Source organism: Microchirus variegatus, assembly GCF_963457635.1.
Source record: "Microchirus variegatus genome assembly, chromosome: 2".
In the NCBI taxonomy this organism is placed as follows: domain Eukaryota; kingdom Metazoa; phylum Chordata; class Actinopteri; order Pleuronectiformes; family Soleidae; genus Microchirus; species Microchirus variegatus.
The window spans coordinates 34,480,805-34,500,370 of NC_139803.1; the positions used below are offsets into that span (position 1 = coordinate 34,480,805).

General features: G+C 39.1%; 2 protein-coding genes across 2 annotated transcripts; one reads left to right on the forward strand and one right to left on the reverse strand.

Annotated features, from left to right (window-relative positions):
• Positions 1-810: 810 nt before the first annotated feature.
• On the reverse strand, positions 811-19,056 carry tdrd9 (tudor domain containing 9; the record flags this gene model as incomplete). Its single annotated transcript, XM_083906779.1, has 35 exons — positions 811-909; positions 1,269-1,341; positions 1,641-1,759; positions 2,256-2,394; positions 2,498-2,594; positions 2,965-3,074; positions 3,419-3,492; positions 3,576-3,743; positions 3,837-4,094; positions 4,193-4,282; positions 5,488-5,703; positions 5,832-5,940; positions 6,829-6,999; positions 7,112-7,212; positions 7,334-7,441; positions 7,831-7,947; positions 8,325-8,378; positions 8,739-8,783; positions 8,860-8,923; positions 9,149-9,212; positions 9,362-9,524; positions 9,765-9,896; positions 10,010-10,107; positions 10,444-10,548; positions 10,638-10,695; positions 10,772-10,856; positions 10,991-11,110; positions 11,595-11,698; positions 12,569-12,733; positions 12,812-12,892; positions 13,618-13,740; positions 14,528-14,749; positions 15,168-15,235; positions 15,582-15,664; positions 18,932-19,056. The coding sequence occupies 35 exons, from the start codon at positions 19,054-19,056 to the stop codon at positions 811-813; spliced, it is 4,008 nt and encodes a 1,335-aa protein (XP_083762905.1).
• rd3l (RD3 like) lies at positions 16,977-18,093 on the forward strand (the record flags this gene model as incomplete). Its single annotated transcript, XM_083904240.1, has 2 exons — positions 16,977-17,290; positions 17,730-18,093. The coding sequence occupies 2 exons, from the start codon at positions 16,977-16,979 to the stop codon at positions 18,091-18,093; spliced, it is 678 nt and encodes a 225-aa protein (XP_083760366.1).
• Positions 19,057-19,566: the final 510 nt, after the last annotated feature.

Consider the following 19,566-nt stretch of genomic DNA (forward strand, 5'->3'; position numbering starts at 1 on the left):
GATGTGTTAGGAGCTATAAATACAAGCTGAAGAATTCTGGCACAGACGCACTGTCGTGACAAATTTAACTTGACTCTAGGGTCACAATAAGATTATGTTTGAATGAGGACCGACTGACGAGACTCCTCTGCTGCAAACAACCATTTTTAATGGCAATTATAACAATGCTATGACAAGCATGACTGAATCATTTTACAGCTTTGCTGCAAAGAACATATAAAACAATAAAATATTAAATATAAGAAAGAGGTTGACTTCAACTGAAATAAACAAACAATCTGTCATAGGCTGGAATATTAAAGCGACACAATGTAGGATTTTCTACAAATTTTTTTTTGAGGGGGTTAGTTTAAAATAAAATAAAAATAAAAATGAATAAAACAATGATCATATTTGTATAAAATCCTTACATCAGCTACTGTGTCTGGTCTTGAGATATGGTTACAGATTAGAGGGCCTGCTTAACTGCATATTACCGCAAGATAATTTACAAAACAATAGAGTTTACCAACTGCAGGGAGACCCTGAGAGGAAATCCTACTTTTAAGCCCACTTTTATGAGTCTCCAGCCTGCTATCCTCCAAGTTCAGCACTTCCTTACCAACTTCTGTTTGGTTCTGGAGACAAACTTGCAACTATTTTCCTGAACGAAGTTGCTGCTGCAGAAAAGATTAGAAAACAATGTGGTTTAGAACCAAACTAATGAGCTGAAACACAATGAAAAAAACTATAGAGGTTTGCATATAACTACTCTCAAACTACATGGTTACGTGGTACATCGTGCATATTCCAAAGCAAGCCTGATTTTTTTTAAGCACTGAGGAGAGTGACGGGATGAAGGTGGTAGAGAACACGGCTAGCTTTTCTCCTTCCTGGCTCTTCCATATTCATCTTCACAGAGGGATCCACCTGCAGGACCAATACACACACTTTCAAAACACACAGAAATAAATGTCTGTAACATCTTTCAAAAACACACCAGATTCTTTCTACGGTTCAATTTCAACGTTCATTTCAGAATCTCACAACCTCACATATGTTTCAGAGAACTGCGGTTAATACCTTAACTTAAAGTGTGCTGCTGTCTCACTTAACTAGCATAGCTGTTAGCAATAACACAACACATGTGTAGCTGATGGGCTTAATCAGCTCTGTATGGACTCATCTGACAATGGTTCGAATGTAACGGACATTGGTTTGTATTTAAAAAGTTACAGCTCAGCTTTTAAAAGAAGCAGATTGATGAAGAAGTTACCAGGGTAACATACCTGGTCCCATTTACCCCTTTTCTCATAGTAATCTGGAGCAACCGCTTCCCTTGTTGGTGACTCGGTGAACAGTCTACATGACACACAATAATAGCACAATGATTAATAAATGCACAAACAAATGGTTAGAGCCAATGGCTGCATGAAGAGATTAACTGATTAAAGAAATATACACTACATGACAGATAAAAACAAAGCATCATCACCGCCCCCTAGTGGCTGCATGGTGCTTTAGGTCATAAACCCCACCCATTCTATGGGAAAAAAATAATAAAACCCACTGATGATCAGGCAGGTGCCTTACAGCACTTAGATTATGTGCCAGACTCATGCGCAGCAGATATTTTAGCTTTGCGAGTGTGTGTGTGTAACCTAATGAGATGCACTCGACAGTCGTCCTGCAGGTGGCTGATCCTGTCCGGCCCCAGATGCAGAGTTCCACTGGGCCCATCACACACCAGAAGGTTGATGGCCACTCGTAAAGCATTTACCTATAAAAAGAAAGAAAAACAAATGACGTATCAGTTGCTGACAGCAGCATGCTTGGTTTCAATGGAAAGAAAACTCTCCACAAAGAGAGTCATGTCCATTTTGTAATTAAAACACTGCTCAAGCTCTTCCTGTTTAGAGACAGTACATTGAAGAAACAGATAACTCGTAGAGAATTTGTTAAAAAAGGTGTAGACCATTGAATTTTTTTATTATAGTTTACCTTTATTTGACTGTGAGGTTAAAGAGATTAAAATCACCTCCATATTTTTGCTCGTAACCCCCACTTTCCCCTATATGAATGCACATGTATGAGCATCTGCGCTCCAACAGCAGGCATGTGCAATTATATGTACATACCATGCCATGTCAAACGATGTTTAACATTAAACACATGACTACATCTTGCCCTTAAGATGTAGCCTATGAGTGACATCGAAAACATATCCTTGGCTACGCCCACCATCACAACGATACACCTCAAGTGACAACTGATACCTCAGTGATGTCCTCGACGTCCAACTTGACGTCAAAGGTGAGTTCAATGTCGTGTTCAGGTAAGATGCCTTCACGTGTCTGACTGTCCCAGCCGAGTCCACAGAGGGCACCAGTGTAGCAGGTCCTCTCCTCATTCATGCTAAAAACAAATTCACGTAATCTTTTTGTTTTGCTTATATTGTACTTTCTTTATTTAACATGTTCATTGGTTAAGTCAGGGTTTTCTTTTTCTTTTAACTAACCGTAACTCCATGATTGGAGTGAAGAGCATGGTAAGGATTGCAGGGAGTCCAGGAATGTCTGGCATGAGGGAGGTATCTCTCAGAAGAATGTGTGAACCTGCAAAACACACACACACAAATTTTGGTGGACTAATAAATTCAAACAAGATGCTTAAAAAAAAAAAAAGCAAGGAGAAAAAAAAGCCCAACCTTATGGCAACTGTTCGAATGTTGACTTCTAATTTCAAACATTGATGTTTTGACAATGCTCCAAATTTAACAGCTAGTGCAACATTGCTTGCCGAAAGTACAAATAAAATACTTATTCTAAGACGGAGAAAAATAAAATGATGTGATCCCATTTGTATGTATAAAATATTAATATTTATATCATATAAAATGCTATTACATTAACAACTTCACCAATATTAGCGGTCCTGCTTCAGAATGCACATCTATACTCATGATAGATTTGTGTAACTTGGTACCTGTGGAGCTGACTGTCACAGTCCCAGACACCAGCATCCTCGGATGTTTGTAGTGGGGGTTTTCATTCAGAGCCTCGGAGTTGATGCTGTACTTGTCGATCAACACTGGCCTGCATGAGAAAACATTTAGAGCAACTTACTCTCCAGTAATGTATTCAATTTGATAGGTGCCTTGTCTCACACAAACATTTCAATAGTGTAGATTACTGTATAATGTTTTCTGTTCATTCATGATATTAAGTATCAATTTAATTCATTAAACATTTAATATTGAGTTTTATTATAAATAATTGAACTAAGAGTTTAATTTTATGTTCCATGGGGATCCAAATTCTTTGACATATTATTTGAACATTAAAAAAACGACGCAATAGTTACTTTCCCTGGTAACTAGTTAGTGTTACAATGCAGTAACTCAGTTACTAACGCAGTCCACTGGTGGACATAAGCTTACTTGTAGGTGGTGGTGTTTTGGCTCAAGCTGTGAAACTTTATCTGGTAAGGACTGCTTGGTCCATTCAGGTGAACCTATGAGAGAGAAGGAATTCATTATTTGCCAAATCCTTTAGTACAAACATGAAACTGATCTTGAATCTGCAGCATCTCTTTGCCTTTGTCTTGGAAACAGGTTGGCTGCTCTTGGAAAAGTGAGCGAGCAGATCATCAATGAGGTTCTGAGCCTCTTTGTTGCGATTCTTACAGAAGTTAGTGACAACGTGGGGGACGTATGTGCCTGCTTCCACGTCCTTGTACAGAGACATCAGCTCATCATGACTTTGCTGTCAAAAACACACATTAAATGTAAAAATAACACAAAGAATTTGTACAGAACCTGTACAGAATGACTTTTTTAAACTCCTTAATTTCCTTACCTTTGAAGCATAACACTCTTCGGCCTCCACAGCATGTCCTTCCTTCACCAGGATGTCTACCACGCTGGTGTTTGCTGTGCTGGTGCTGACGAGCAGCTTCACATGCATGACATTGTGGAGGATGGAGTACAGTGATACCAAATGGGAAGTGCCCTTCACCAACGTGCGGAACAAATCACGAGCTTGGCTGCTCCACTGGTTCCCCAGGATGATGGACTGGGGTGAAGGACGCATTCCACAAACCTTAAACTCATGAGCCTGTGAAGCATTAGCAGAGTGTTTGAGGGATAATATTTGCTCAAAGATTGGACGGCGGAATGGAGTGAGTGTATATTTGGCACCAGAAACATGGCTACCAGGAAAGGTGGAGACAGAAGATCAGGTGGGAGCTCTCTGAGGCTGCTGCAGGCGACCACCTCTGTGTTGCCATAGTCCAAGAAGAAGACCTGAAGAGACAGCAAACCAGACTGAGTACCTGGAGGCCACTACAGCTTAGATCATCAATACATCAAACAGTGCTGCAACAGAAGTAAAAAAAAAAAAAAAAATGTTTCAACAGCAACCCCTGTTCTCTTCTCTGGAAGGAAATGTTATTGACTGACAGAAAAATAAATGAGCTATGCTTCCCCATGTTGGCAATATCTGTATCACAGAAATTATTCTCTGCAGCTGGATTTACTTAGTAACAGACTATTGGTTGAACTTTCAGTTTGGTCTATCTTATTAGTATATACTAGGGATGGGACTTTTTTGTCGACAAATCGATCGACAATTGACACGTGCGCACCTCGACATAAAAATGAAAACGGGGTGGGGGACATAACACAAGCGCTACACAAATGAAGACGGCATCTCACCCAGTCAGGATCACTGTACTTCACTCTGGTGGACACCTAACGAGCGCAGGTTCAAAAACCTGAGCTGTCTGGCAAGTGGCTACACACGCGTTCCAGCGGAGAGTCCGCTTTTTTTCCTTTTTTTTTTGCCCCTCATTTTTATTATTGCTGTTCTGATGGTCAATAATGGACATTACAGCCATGTTTTTTAGTCTAAAATGAAGTAGTACAGTGTAGAATAGTTTACACCCCCGTAATTGCTGCTGTTGCTGCTGCTGCTGCAAAGAAAAAGTCGACAAAATATTTGACACGTGGACCTCGACAATCGACTCTAAAAATGTGTGAAATTCCCATCCCTAGTATATACAGTACAGTACAGTACATTATACCACAGACATTTTAAACTTTGCTGTTCTCTGGCCCTCTGCATTTTGAGATTAAGGAGAATTTTTCTCAGCGTTTGGCAGAATTAAAATGACTGACACTGTGGTCAGCTAAACATCTGTTGCAAATCTACCCATAGTGTTAAATATGCTTCTTGAATAATAATAATGCATTTAATTTAAGGGCGCCTTTCAAGCACTCAAAGTCACATGATTAAAAAACAGAAAGACACAATAAAAACAAATGCAATACAGGTGATAAAAATACAGATATAAAAGCTAAAATGTGGAGAACTTGAAACAATACAAAAGCTTAAAAGGTAACACTGAGAGGGTTCATCACACAAAGGGACAAATAAATAAGCCATTGTAAATAAATTAATGGATGCAGACAGCTTGATCAGAGAACTGCAAGGAGGAAGTTGTATTCACCTCCACTTTACTGCCACGGATGTGCAGGATCTTGGCACGATAGTACATACTCCGATCGTTGTTCTCCGAGTAAGGAGCCAAACACCTCAGGTTGGGGTAAAGTGACACATTTAGAGGATGCAGTGTGAGCCCGTTAATCTCAGCTGTCAGGCGGCGCTGCTTCTCTGAGCTGGCTTCATCTGCCTGGAACCCCCAAAAATGTCCCACCTCCACCACCTGCAGCAGAAATGAGAGTTGAGGGTGGAGACATTAATTTGATTCAGATGAGTCAAAAAAATCTGTTTTTATTTTTTCTCCCTAGTATGTTGTAGAACACCAATTAACTGTGAGTGTACAGGGCTGACCTCTGTGATGTTGACCACAAACAAGGGGTTGGGGGGCAGCTCGTCTGCATTAGGGGTGCTGAATCCCAATCCTGGGCAGACAGTCTGGTTCTGAAAGTCTGCTTTCACTCTGAATGGAAACAGAACTGATTATTAATGTGCACATTACCACTGTACTCGCATGGCAATATACAATATAGCACAAGTGAAATTTACTAATAGATTCGAAGATTGTCCTTGAACCTATCAGCCAAAAATGCAAGTAGACTACTGTTTGTGGGTAAATTTGGGGGCCCATTTCCAGCAACCATCTCTCCAGTGTTCTAATGGTACATTGTGTGTGCTAATCGTGTTAGAAGGCTATTGGATGATTAGAAAACCCTTGGGCAATTATGTAAGCACAACTGAAAACAGTTTTGCTGGTTCTTTGACGAAAGGGCAAAATAATTATTTTGAATAAAAATCATTATTTCTAATCTTGTCAATGTCTTGACTATATTTTCTATTAATTTTGTAACTCTTTTGATGAATAAAAGTGTGACTTTTAATTGAAAACACAAAACCATTGACTGAAATCCACTTTTAGTTCAGTACATTAACTTTAGACAAGTCAAAATGTCAGTTTCAGATGAAAATAATCAGTGACAATATTCTGTGAGAAGTATTATTTTTGGATATTTAATAATGTGCAATGTCACTGCAACTCCAGAGAGAAAGGAATAGGAAGCTGGAGCTTGTATCTGCCTAAAACCGTCCTTCTGTGAGTCACAGTGATTACTGTGGAAAGTAATGCATCGTGCTTGGATGTCAGATTACATTAGGGCTCAGTGCAGGGGCACTGACCAAAACAGCCTGTGGTCCACTTTCCAAGAAGTTGCACTCTGGCGGCTCTTTTTGTTTTATCCCTCTGGTCAAGTTCAAGATATTTTTTCAAATGTTACAGGAGAGAGAGGTAGAAGTTCAATTATAGTACTGACACAAGTAAAAATATAATTAATAAGTATTCATAGTGCCGTACCCTGCATATTTCACATTAGTTGAGCCTCTGGTGTTTGCACATTTCTCGATCAGTTCAATGGGGTGAACGGACAGCTCCAAGCGAGGTTTCTGCTGGGCCAGCAGGAGGGCAAGGTACACCTCAGGCAGAACCCCTGAGTCTTGAGATGTCGCGTAGAACTCCACATACGCTCTTAAGTGCACATACAATGGAAAAAAAGAGAAAATAATTAGTGTTTAAATGTATGGTCTTTAATTTAAAAATGCATTATCGCTAAAGTGCCATTTTGATTTGCACAACATACCTGGAACTGTCAAAGACAATGTTTCTGACCTGCCCACACAGGCGGAACAGAGATTGCAGCTGCTTGTAGTACAGAAAACTGTATGGAGGGAGGCTCCTCAACTAGAAAGAGCACAGCAAATGAGGTTACAATTACAAGACCCCTCATTACTGTAACAAATTTAACTCTTCTGTCTGTCTTAAACATATTTTACAGGAATAAATTCAAACAGCAGGGTGATACCATCACTGTTGTTCTGGGGTTGAGGCCATATAACTCTTTGCAGGACATTTCTTCATCTATTTCCCCCTGTGTAAAGTAGTTGGGATAGTAGGCGCCAGCTATCACGACCTAAAACAGAAAAAGGTGTCAAAAAAACAAATGTTTAAAGTTGAAGTGAATCTGCACACCTGAATGTGTGCACTAATAACATGGGAGATACTTTGCAGTATGCACAGTTGTTTTTAGGACACTGCCATTCTAGGATTTTATGAACTGTTTTCTTTTGGGACAGAGTCAGTGAACAACTTACAGGGCATCACTAGGGCTTAATATAGTTGTTATAGCATTTTCAGTTTGGCTAAAATCACCAAATAGGTGAGGTAGGTAGGCCTGGAGTTGTAAATGTGAGCTTGCAAAATGATTAAATAGGTTTTATTTGATAATTTTGAAGAACTTTCCTCCTGAAGCCATTGTGCTAAAACCATGACATTCATGTACAGAGAAGCAATGAGTCTGACCTGAAGAATGAACTTTTGCCTGTGTGCGCTGGTGTAGTCTGATTGCTGACTGCCGTCTGGCACGTTCATGTTGAACTGGGACACGCGTTTCTTCAGGTCCTCATACAGCTCTGCAACCTGGAAAGTGAGTCAGTACTAAAGAACACCGACACACACAGCTCAATTTTGAATTATTAGCTCTCTGGGCCTAGACATTGACATTTTTACTAATACATGAAGTAGTTGAACTTAAAAACAAGTTTTTGTCTGAATATTTGCTTTTAGATCTTATGAGAAACTTGAAGATGCTTCAGGTTAGAATAAAAAAGGTTGCATTAGACAAAGCATATTAAGCAAGCCTATCAGTCACTCAATAAAAATACTATGCAATCTTTTCTGATGACAAATTACTGCAAGAACGATGATATGGTTAATCACTGCTGGTCTGAGAAGGGCAAAAAAAAAAAAAAACATTCCCGTAACAAGTCAGCATGAACTCTGAATTGTCTCTGTACCTCCTTGATCCTCTTGATCTGAATGAAGTTCTCTTTTCCCCAGTCCAGCTCGTCCTCAAAAGAAACACATCCAAGGAAACGTTTCAGTTTGCGTCAATACCAGTCTTAAAATCACTTAAGGATAACAATGACGTCTCAAGGGATAGCTCTGTACAACAGTTCGAAGATCATTTTCAAAGCAAATGTATTAGGCAACAGTTTAACTGTATTACAGACAGTATGAAATGATGCCCTGCAAACAGGAGATTTGTTTGTGCATCGAGCTGGTTAGTATTTCCTAGTATATCGACTTTATTTAAGTCAATCTACTTTTGTTGTTGTGTTTTATTGTCATATTTGTCTTAGTCTGTGAAGATGAGCGAATGTCGTCTTGGACTGCCATTTGCACATATAATTCTCAGTTATTCTGTTCACCTTTGGGTGTCTCAGTTTTCCCGTCGCTTTGGATGACTGCCATGCCTAAGAGTGAGAGAGACAAAAATGCTGATTTGGCCCAAACACACCACACATTCCTGTTGACTTGAACACAAATTACCTTGAAGGCATTGACAAAAGCTATGGAATCACTTCCAGTGCCACGGGCGAAGGCCAACTTGCTCCTGGAATTACAATATTTAGTTAATAGTTCAATTAAAATAATTATTTGTGTTTTCTTTCAGCAAAACACATACTCTACTACAAATTCTTTGAAATAGCTTGTATGGACACAAATTAAGGCAGTTAAAAAATACTACGAGGCATGTCATAAGCCACAAAACAGTGAGTTAGCAGTTACTGGAAGAGTCTGCACTTCACAGAGCTGGAATGTGCTGAATGTGACTCACCTGTGGCCAGCAAACTGCTGCATGGATGGTATAGCAAAGAAGCTCTTCAGAGAGCATGATGCAGCTAAAGATAACAAAACAAAACACTGTCAAATGCACATATACATATTCCATGTTACAACATATTTATCAATCTATATATATACACAACTGTACATATGAATATGTGATAATTGAGGCATTTTCCAGTTGTACTTAAAATGCCACACAGACCTATGATGAGGCACTCTTCCAGACAGCCAAAGACATGTCCCAGGACAATCATCTTTCCTAGGTGTATGTCCACAGGCAAGTGGGCCAGCACCCGCCCCAAGAATGTCAGCTCACCATCTTCGTTCCCTGTCATGTCACCACTTTTCACAGAGAGTGCTCCAATCTGTGGAAGAAAAAAGAAGAAGAGGGAAACAGGCTTTATTCATCAATAATTTCGTAAGCTCTACCTACTTTTCCTACCTCTCAAAAATCAACATGAATGGGTTTTTCATGCTGCAAGACTATGTAAAAAGGAAAATCTACTTGTGAAGTGGAAACAACACAAGATTAACACTCCACTGCTTGACCTTGAGCAAACTTCGGCTAACGCTGACTAACACAGAGTTCATTTGATTTTACTCGCCTCTTTCAGCTGGAGCACAGTTCTCACAATGTCATCAAGGTGAGGGGGTGAAAGGGCACATGACAGGAGGGATCGGGGATCTCCCATGTCCAGCAACTTCACTTTCAGCACGATAGCACCCAAGGGGGCAAGCTGAGAGAAAAGAAAACATGGCATAGATAAGGAGTGAAAGATAAGGAGTGAAAGACAAGGTAAAAGTGTAACATTGTTTAAAAAAAATAAAAATAAAAAAACATTTCCTTTACCAGCATGTCAGGTATCATGTAGTCTGGGATGTTTGTCTTCCAAAAGTCTTTGGTGATAAGACGGTAACAGTAGCCCTTAGAGACTCGTCCTGCCCGACCTGCCAGTGAAAATAAATACACTACCGTTCAAAAGTTTGGGGTCACCTGTACAATTCTTTTGTGTTTTCAAAAACTCACTTTTATTCATCAAAAGAGTTGCAAAATGAATAGAAAATATAGTCAAGATTGACAAGATTTGAAATAATGATTTTTATTCAAAATATAAATTTTTCCTAGAGCAGTCGTTTACCACATTAACAATGTATAGAATGTATTTCTGATTCATTTAATGTTATATTCATTGAAAAAAGGCGATTTTCCTTAAAAAACAAGGACATTTCTAAGCGACCCCAAACCTTTGAACATTTTAGAGTTCAAATCTGTGCATTTGTTACCTCTGCGCTGGTTGCAATTGGTTTTGGATGCCCAGGTGAGACGCAGCGACTGATGATTTGTATCCGGGTCACAGACCAGGTGGCGGGCCAAGCAAAAATCAATCACTGCGATGATTGAAGAAAGCAAACACAAAATAACGTCTCTTTTGCTCACCAGAACAAAAAAATTAAACCAAGCGAGAAATACAAATCACCATATTTAACATCTGGGACAGTCACTGAACTCTCTGCAATGTTGGTGGAAAGGATGATCTGTAAAGATACAAACATCTTCAGTACAGTAGGAGTTAAATACACATGTAAGACAGAAAAAAACAAAACATTTTACCTTCCGGTATCCAGGTACAGGGGGCAGAAATACACCATTCTGCTCCTCCAGAGTCACGCTAGAGTGGAGAGGATAAACCTGCAGTCTGAACAAAATAAAGTCACAATTAACAAGCATTCAGCAAATGTAAAAATATAACAGACATAACCGACTCGTCTCAAATAATAATAAAAAAAAAAGGTTTTAGAAACAGACATGAAGACAAACTCAAATGCTCACCTTTTGTGGCCGAGCTTGGCCAAGGCCTCGTGCATGTAGCTTATCTCATTTATACCAGGAAGGAAAACCAGGACACTACCTTTCTCTGGTGAAGTTATGCCACTTTGTTTATCACCGTCTCTGTTCACACACACACACAAATGCATTTCAAACCATGTCTCGACGAGCAGGGGAACACTTTTTTTGGTTGGCTTTTTGGTTAAGTGTGCTAGAACCCCTAAAGCCTCATTCATACTCTGTCACTTCTGTCACTTGACAAAACTAACTACAAGCAGCCAACTGTTTTATTACATGCAGCAGTGATGGTTTCAGGTTTACATGGTTTGAGGAGGTCTGTGTAACGACACATCTCGAACGGCTCTCAGTTGTTGATGTCAACTTGTCGTTCATACATTTGAAGAGAAAGAGAATTTGTAATGACCTAAATGAGATGACAACTGTATGTAGCGCAACAAACCAACCGCCAAGAGTGTCGGCTTAACCAAACAAGAGACCAAAAAGAATGGAAGACAGGATAGAATGGTGACTGACAAAACTTTCTTCTGTCACTTGACACATTTTAAAGTGTTGCGTGACGGAAGATGAATCAGGATTAAGACTTTACCTGGATTCTTTGCCCTCCAACTCATCAAACCCCTGGATGAGACTGATGGCAAGATTGTACATCTCAAAAGAGATACCAGGGTCGTCTGGATTAAGAGACGAGGCCTGGTGAAGAAGAACATAGATGCAAATGGTGCTTTTACATTATACAGTAGGGGTGTGCCAAAAAAAAAAAAAAATCGATTCACATAAGAATCGAGATTCTTATTTACTACGATTCAGAATCGATACAAAATGTCCCAGAATTGATTAGGTAATCGAAGAGGCACTTTTATTTTTGTTACTTATGCAATATGTGATATTGCTTTATGCAACAGTTACAACAATTCATGGATACATGTTTAAAACTCAAATCAAATCGTTTTGAATCGAAAATCGTTTTGAAGCGAATCGTAGCCCCAAAAATTGGAATCGAATCGTGAGATAGTAAAAGATTCCCACCCCATTACACAGTTCTGGCACTACTCGGCTTGGTATCTGGCATGTCGTTTTCCATTAATATAGTACCTATTCATCGTCGGGGTCGTCATAGCACAGTTGCGCGACATTATTAGTAAAGCAGCGAAGAAGAGGAAAGCAGTTGTTTTCAAATCAGTTAATTAAAAAGATTAGTTCAGTACCTCCTGCATGACCGGAGTTCAGAATCCATCTGACAGTCCCTGAGCTGGGTTGTGATTGGGCTCACAAGCTTTCGGCAAAGCTGTCTCTAAATACAACAGGCTGCTCTGTTATATATTGAGATTTTAGAAATGTCCTTACTAAATGTTGGAGATGAACGCATGTTTTCAGGATTTTTAAAGTCTTTTTAACTGATCTACAGTTTGGCATTGCTCCATTTCATTCTTGTGTTGGAAGTCGCGCTCATGACTCTTCGAGCCAAGTCGTACTAGAACTGTATAATGGCGCCAATAGATATAAGCAGTTTGGCCTTGCAAATAGATACAAAAGCGTTAAGCAACATCAGCATCTCATTACCCTGTATGGAAACAGGTGGTGAAGGTCATCCAGATAAAACTCCTCAATGGCATACGGCACTCCCTCCACTTCAAACACATAGGCTGGGTTCATCGTGCCACGCAGAGGGGTGGCAAAGTAATCAGCAAACTGTTTGCAGTTGCACGTGGCTGACATGAGAATGATCTAAAGAAAGCCCAAAGAATGATGAAAGTTTAACGGAGGCAGACGGAGGAATATTTACTTTACTGAACGAGCACTTACCTTGACAAAACGCGAGTTGAAATGAAGGAGTTTTCTCAAAACCAGTAAGAGAAAATCCATCTCCACAGTGCGCTCATGAACCTTGGGAAAAAAAACAGCTTGTTAAACAGCTACATCTGGACCTGTTGGTCAAGAATCACACGTTAGGCTATACACTACCATTCAAAAGTTTGGGGTCACTTAGAAATGTCCTCATTTTTGAAGGAAAAGCAAATTTTTTCAATGAATATAACATTAAATCCACTCTTTACATTGTTAATGTGGTAAATGACCATTCTAGCAGCAAACATCTGGTTTTTAAAGGAATATGTACATAGGTGTATAGAGGCCCATTTCTCTCCAGTGTTCTAATGGTACATTGTGTTTGCTAATCGTGTTAGAAGGCTATATGATCAGAAAAACCCTTGAAAACCCTTGTGCAATGATGCACAGCTGAAAACAGTTTTGCTGGTTCTTTGACGAAAATGGCAAAATTATTATTTTAAATAAAAATCATTATTTCTAATCTCGTCAATGTCTTGACTATATTTTCTATTCATTTTGCAACTTTTTTGATGAATAAAAGTGTGACTTTTAATGGGAAACACGCAAAAAATGTATAGGTGACCCCAAACTTTTGAACGGTAGTGTACATCTGGACCTGGTGGTCAAGAATCACATGTTCCTGCAGGAGCATAACAAAGGGATAAAGCAAAAAAGTAATCGGCTTAAATTAAGTCCATCTAACTCACAAATTCATAATGTGAATAGTTTTATCTGTGTTAGAGATAAGATAACAGACAAGCACAAGTCTTTTTAAAATGCACCTCGTCTATGAAGATGTGGGAGTATTCTGTGAGGCATTTGGCAGAAACCAGTTTTTGTAGCAGCACTCCTGTAGTCATATAGATTAGACGCGTGTGCTCAGTCGCCATCTTCTCCAATCCAACCTGTAATATAAATATTCAGATACACTTAAATATACTTGGTATTATTCAACACTATCCCCTGTGACATTCACTGGAGATTTTTGACATTCTCTATCTGAGGATCCAATCACCAAAACCCTCTGAGTGTTTCCTTTTAAGTATGTTACAACCCCACAATCTTGTGTTTATTTTCCAATATCAAATAAAGGCATTTCTTCCAGATTTAAAGATATATCATCTCACATTTGGCTTCCTTCAGTAAGCTTATGGCTTTGGGCCCCAAACTCAGTCTTCAAAAAAGCTTCAAATCGATTCACAAAATAGTTGACGATTCATTTAGTAATCGATTAATAATCGGTTCATCGATTCATTGAGTGCGTTTACATTCACACTAACAAAACTATTACTGGCAATAATCGGGTAACTGGAATAAACCGTTTAAGGTGTATACATGTCTCGAAGAAATCAGATTATTGACAGAAACTGAGGTTTGTTAAACAGGTTTTTCAAAAACCGATAACGGCAATAAACTGATAATGAATATCGGTTTAGTCCGTTTACATGAGCACTTGAATAACCAGATAACTCCAAAAACCTGATAATAATCGTTTTTTAGTGTGCATGTAAATGCACTCACTGCTTCAGCTATAAAACATGTTTCCATTTATGACTTGCCTCAGCCAAATATATGTGTTAAAGGGCTCCAATTCCAAGCTAAACCTATACATTAAGAAAATAAATATGCACATTGACCTATGTGTATATAACAGTTCATGCATACCAGACTCAGTCTAAATGTGACACTGACCTGATATCCCACCAGACTACCCAGAGTGCACTTCCGCTGCATAGCCACCCATCGAGCAATACTGGTGGCCCCAATTTTACGTGGTTGAGTGACCACGATGTTGCATGTGGCATTTTTCTCATTGTAGTGGTCCAGAATGTACTGTGGCAGCTGAGTGGTCTTGCCACTGCCTGTGGCTCCTCGAATAATCACGACAGAGTTGTTCTCTATGAAGGAAATCAGCTGGAAGTGAGCACACAGAGAGAGTTAATAAAAAAAAAAGGAAACTATACAGCCATTTGCAACATGCAACTGAAACAAAAAAAGAAAGAAAGGCAAATTTGCAGAGCAGATGGGTCTTTTTAACCTCAAGTATGGAGTTTTGAAATCTGCATTAACAAAGTGCATCTTAAATAGCAGGATGATCTCTAAAAATATTAACCCCTGCCCCTCAGTGTTAGATAACTGGAACTTCTAAACCACTGAATTCCATTTTGCATGCTGTCCTGGTGCTGCATCAAGTAGCATTTAGTTCATCTTGAGAAAACAACAAAGGCTTGAAAGTACTTGTGTCTTGAGGACATGGGGACAATTTCAGTAAAAACCTTTTAAACAAGCAAAAAAGGAAAAAAGTGTGCAGAGATAGTTGAGTGAAACGGACCTGCAGCCTGTGTTTGGTTATGGGTAAGCTGGGGTACTCGTAGCTCTTGAGTGGAGGAGCAGTCGTACCTTTAATTCAAAATTAAAAACACATGAGAAATAATGTATTCAGTCATCTTTATCTTATAATATTTAAATGTCCAGTGTGTAACAGTTAGGAAGGTTTACTGGCAGAAATTGAATAACCTACCCATAAGTATGATCGTATAAGTGTACCATCTTTAGACTTACTATAGAAAGACAAACTGCTCCACTCACATAAACCCAATGCATAACAAATGGAGGAGGGGACATGCTTGGGACAGAGAGAGGTAAATGGTGTGTTACACTTTGCAGTCTCAACATTCGATGCCACTAATTCTTACACACTGGACCTTAAATATAGAATAAAGCGAACAGAATGTTTAATACTCACTGCCTGCAGGTTCTGGTTTTTGGAACTTGCCTCCATCCAAGTTCATTTTCTTCAGACAGCTCTCATCAGGAACCTCTGATGGCCTAGAAAAAAGGTTATGTTTGAGGCTCCATTAACCAACTGAAATAATGACTACAATTGTCAGATAGGGGGAAACAATGTGATTTTGTACAATATAAATAATGATTTAATATGTGGCAAACATTATCCTCTATATGCTGCTCATATTTATGCACACTAACTTTAGACAGCCAAATGACCAATTTTAAAAAGAGCACTTTGATCAAAAACATGCAATTACAGGGGAAAAAAAATATTTTGTTACATCATGTTATAGTTGGTAATTAGGGGTTGAGCCACATAGCAGGTTCAGATGTCAAATCAGTGCAGTGTTCATCAGCTGCACTTAGTGTTATTTGACAAACCATAACTGTAAATTGTATGACACAGAGTTTATATAATTACAATTTAAGTTAAGCGTTAGTTCACAGCGGGTCTGTGCCTCCTGTCAATGTCTATTCCCTATAGTAAGATAGGCCAGATGCACAGCACTGTAGCCTGAAGAGCATTCCTCACTGTGACTGATTCTCCCTTTCTCTAAGTGGGGGGGAAGGATTTTATCAGTGTAGCCGGCACAAACACTGACAGAGGACCTCAAATGCACCATACACTGCCTGTGCGCATGCATGAACTCTTGCACTCTGCTTTTTTTATTTTTGTTGGGACGCAAACATATCATGCAAGCTTCAAAGCTGCTGACCTGACAATAAAACTGCACACTGCATAGAGGAGTGAACACAGAAGAGGCAGCAGAGGAACGAGACAATAACTGTAACACAAGGAGGAACATTGCTTAGACACTACAAGACTTGCTGTTGACATAAAATTGATGGACTTTTCAGAGCAACTGAAACTGAGGACCATAAAGAACAGCAACTGAGACAAGGACGTTTATATTTCAAGCATTTCATCAAAGCATCGGTGGTGCTTGGAGTAAGTACAAATATTTCCTTTAAGTTATTTGCTGGATGTTAGTTTGATGTGTGAGACATGCACATAATGGAGGGTCGACAGTTGTGTAAGTGTTGATTATTTTTGGAACATGAATGGAACTAAAACGAGAGAAGCAATTTTTGCAACGTCACAAGTTATGTCAGGTGAGGCTGACCTCTGATCCTAACAGCTGTGAAGTCTTTCTAGAATCTCAGGCAGGAGCTGTGTTCAATCCATCATTTAAAAAAACACCTCTTGCTCAGTTTGTCACAATATACATTTCAATAAACAAGCAATAATTTTGTGGCTGATATCCATTATTATCAAATGCTTCAGTGTCTTCAGGACTCAGAATAACAAATCATCCATGCTTTGTTTTCTTTGCCATCTACAGTTACTGCCATGTCCCTGTTCAGCTGGATGAAATGGTCACGTGAGACAAAAGTGCAGACTCGCAATGATGCGTCACCTTTCAAGACCTCGGCTGTTGTTCCCAACTGCATGTTGATCAGAGAGCTCCTGTGGCACGTGGAGCAGCGTGAGCAACTGGCGAGGGAAGTGGAACGAGAGTACAGGCTGGCCAACAGCTCTCTGGGTCTCCACTGTTTTCATAAGTATCCTCGGTTACACACCGTGATCCCAACATCAGACCTATACCAACTGGAGTTGCTGTGCGGCCAGATTCCACCTGTTCACACAGCCACCATCCTTTCCAGGTGTTAAATAGGGGGCATGCCAACAAAGCCATTTATGTGTTACTCTCACAGAGGCAGGCAAAGGAGGATGTGAACGTGCCAGGGTTATCTCTCATAAACTCCAAGTTAGCAATAACTATACTAACAAATGTTTTTTAGTTTGAGTTGTTCTGTGAGATTATTGCCCGTAACACTCACTAGAATGTGTTTATGTAAACACATTAACAAAGAATAACTTTAACTATATTAGTTGTCCCATTTCCACAAAGTACAAAAATAACATATGCAGGAATATGTAATTGTTCTTGAAAATAGAAATGACTCAATAGCTGGAAGAGCACACAGGTATCTCATTTTGTGATAGTGATTAAAAAGTACCAACTGAAATTTTGGGACAGAGACAAACATGTATACTTTCAAAAGGTTTTCACTTAATTATATTTGTGTCATTCTTGCACAGGTTTCGTGAGTTGCTTGCCACAAACAACATAAGGCCCTGGGAGCTGACGTCGGTCTTTAAGCAGGTGCTGAGAGACTTCCTGAACCAAACGCACTCCGACAAACAGGACAACGTCTCAGTGCAGCCAACGCAGCTACAATCAATGGAGTCTTGGACCAGTCGTTATAAAATGAAGCAGAGGTTTGTTACACCAATTGTTGCCAACTGTGGCAACCACTCGAAGGAAGAGATCCCAACAATCTCTGGATATGTGGACCGCGCCACGTGGCACAGTAATTCTTTCACAATCAAAAGGGACTGGGACCTTTCATGTTACTATCCAATATCTCTTGGACCCAAAGGAGCATACAGCACTGCACTGTGATAGTACTATGTTATTAAGAAAATGGTTATCTGTATTAGTTTTAGATATGCCAAAGCGTGCAACTAAACATTTTATATGTATATTTTGCTTGCTTGCTTTTTGAAATTCATCACTTCTTAAGTGGGAATTTGTGTACTAGTTACATGTATAGCCTTTAAACCAATTTCTTACAAACCATCCAAGCAAATCTTCATTATAACAAACAGAATGACATTCATTAACAACTCTCCTACATTTACAAAATGTATATAGTGTTTACTTTTTGGTGACAATGTCAGGACATTCAAGTATGTAATTCACTGACCCGTTTACTATGTTAACCATCATACAGAAAAGATAATAAATTAATAATATTTCATATTTTGATGGTGGAATGTGGTAATGCTCCATTAAAAAATTTTTTTTATAATAATCTAACATGGCGGACAGTTATGGAATTGTGTCAATATTTTCAAAAAACACTTTTCACGAAGCAAACACTTTTTACTAAGTAAATAAAACATTGATTTAATCATTCAAAAAGTTTGTATTTTTGAATGATTAAATCAATATTAGCTTCTTAAAAAATGTAGCTTGCTTCGTGAAAAGTGTTGTTTGAAAATACTGACACAAATATAGTCCCATAGACAGTTAACTTAAACTTTAACATAAATAATTATGTCACAAACCAAAACGTCTCAAAATATCTCTCACAAATATTGTAATGAGCTCGTTTCCACAAATTTTCTAGCGTAAGTTTTTTTTTCACAATTATTCCAATACTGCTTAAATAGCACCTGCTTAGCTAACGAGCACCTGCTAAGCTAAAATGAAGCTAGCTGACGATTAGCCATCTCACCTGGACTCTTTTGCAGGCTCATCCACGTTTTTCTCTGCCGCTTTTTCCGTGATGTTAATTTTTGTAAACGTGGTCCCAGAAGTGAACCAGTTCGCTATCTGGTCGGCGGTGAACGTTTTCTTCATGTTGAGAAGTTTTTAATCCAGTCGAAATTTCTGGAAAGTTAGCATATGCATTCACTGTTGAGCTGGTTCAGACCGAAGCGCGTGCCAATCAGCCAAAGTGAACTTCGCCACTTCGCCCCCTGTCGGTGAACCAGAAAAGTGACAATCTTTGCCTTATTTGGTTGGGGGAAAAAAATCACTACAAAAAATTATTGCCTTCATAATTTTTGTCATATTTAAGAAGCTGAAACATCTCAAGCAGAAACCTTGAGGCACTCAAACTGACAAGTCATCAATTATATAAACTCTAAATTAAATTAAATTAAATTAAATTAAATTAAATTAAAGCTATTGTTCATTAACAAATGAATACATTATTGGACTGTTGGTGGAACGTGGCTATAATTGTTACCTCACAGCAAGAAGATTGCCAGATCACATCCCAGTCTGCACCTTGCTGTGTGGAGTATGTGCATTGTAAATGGTACCAGGGGTGCCAAAGTCAAATGAACCGGGGACCAATGAACGTCT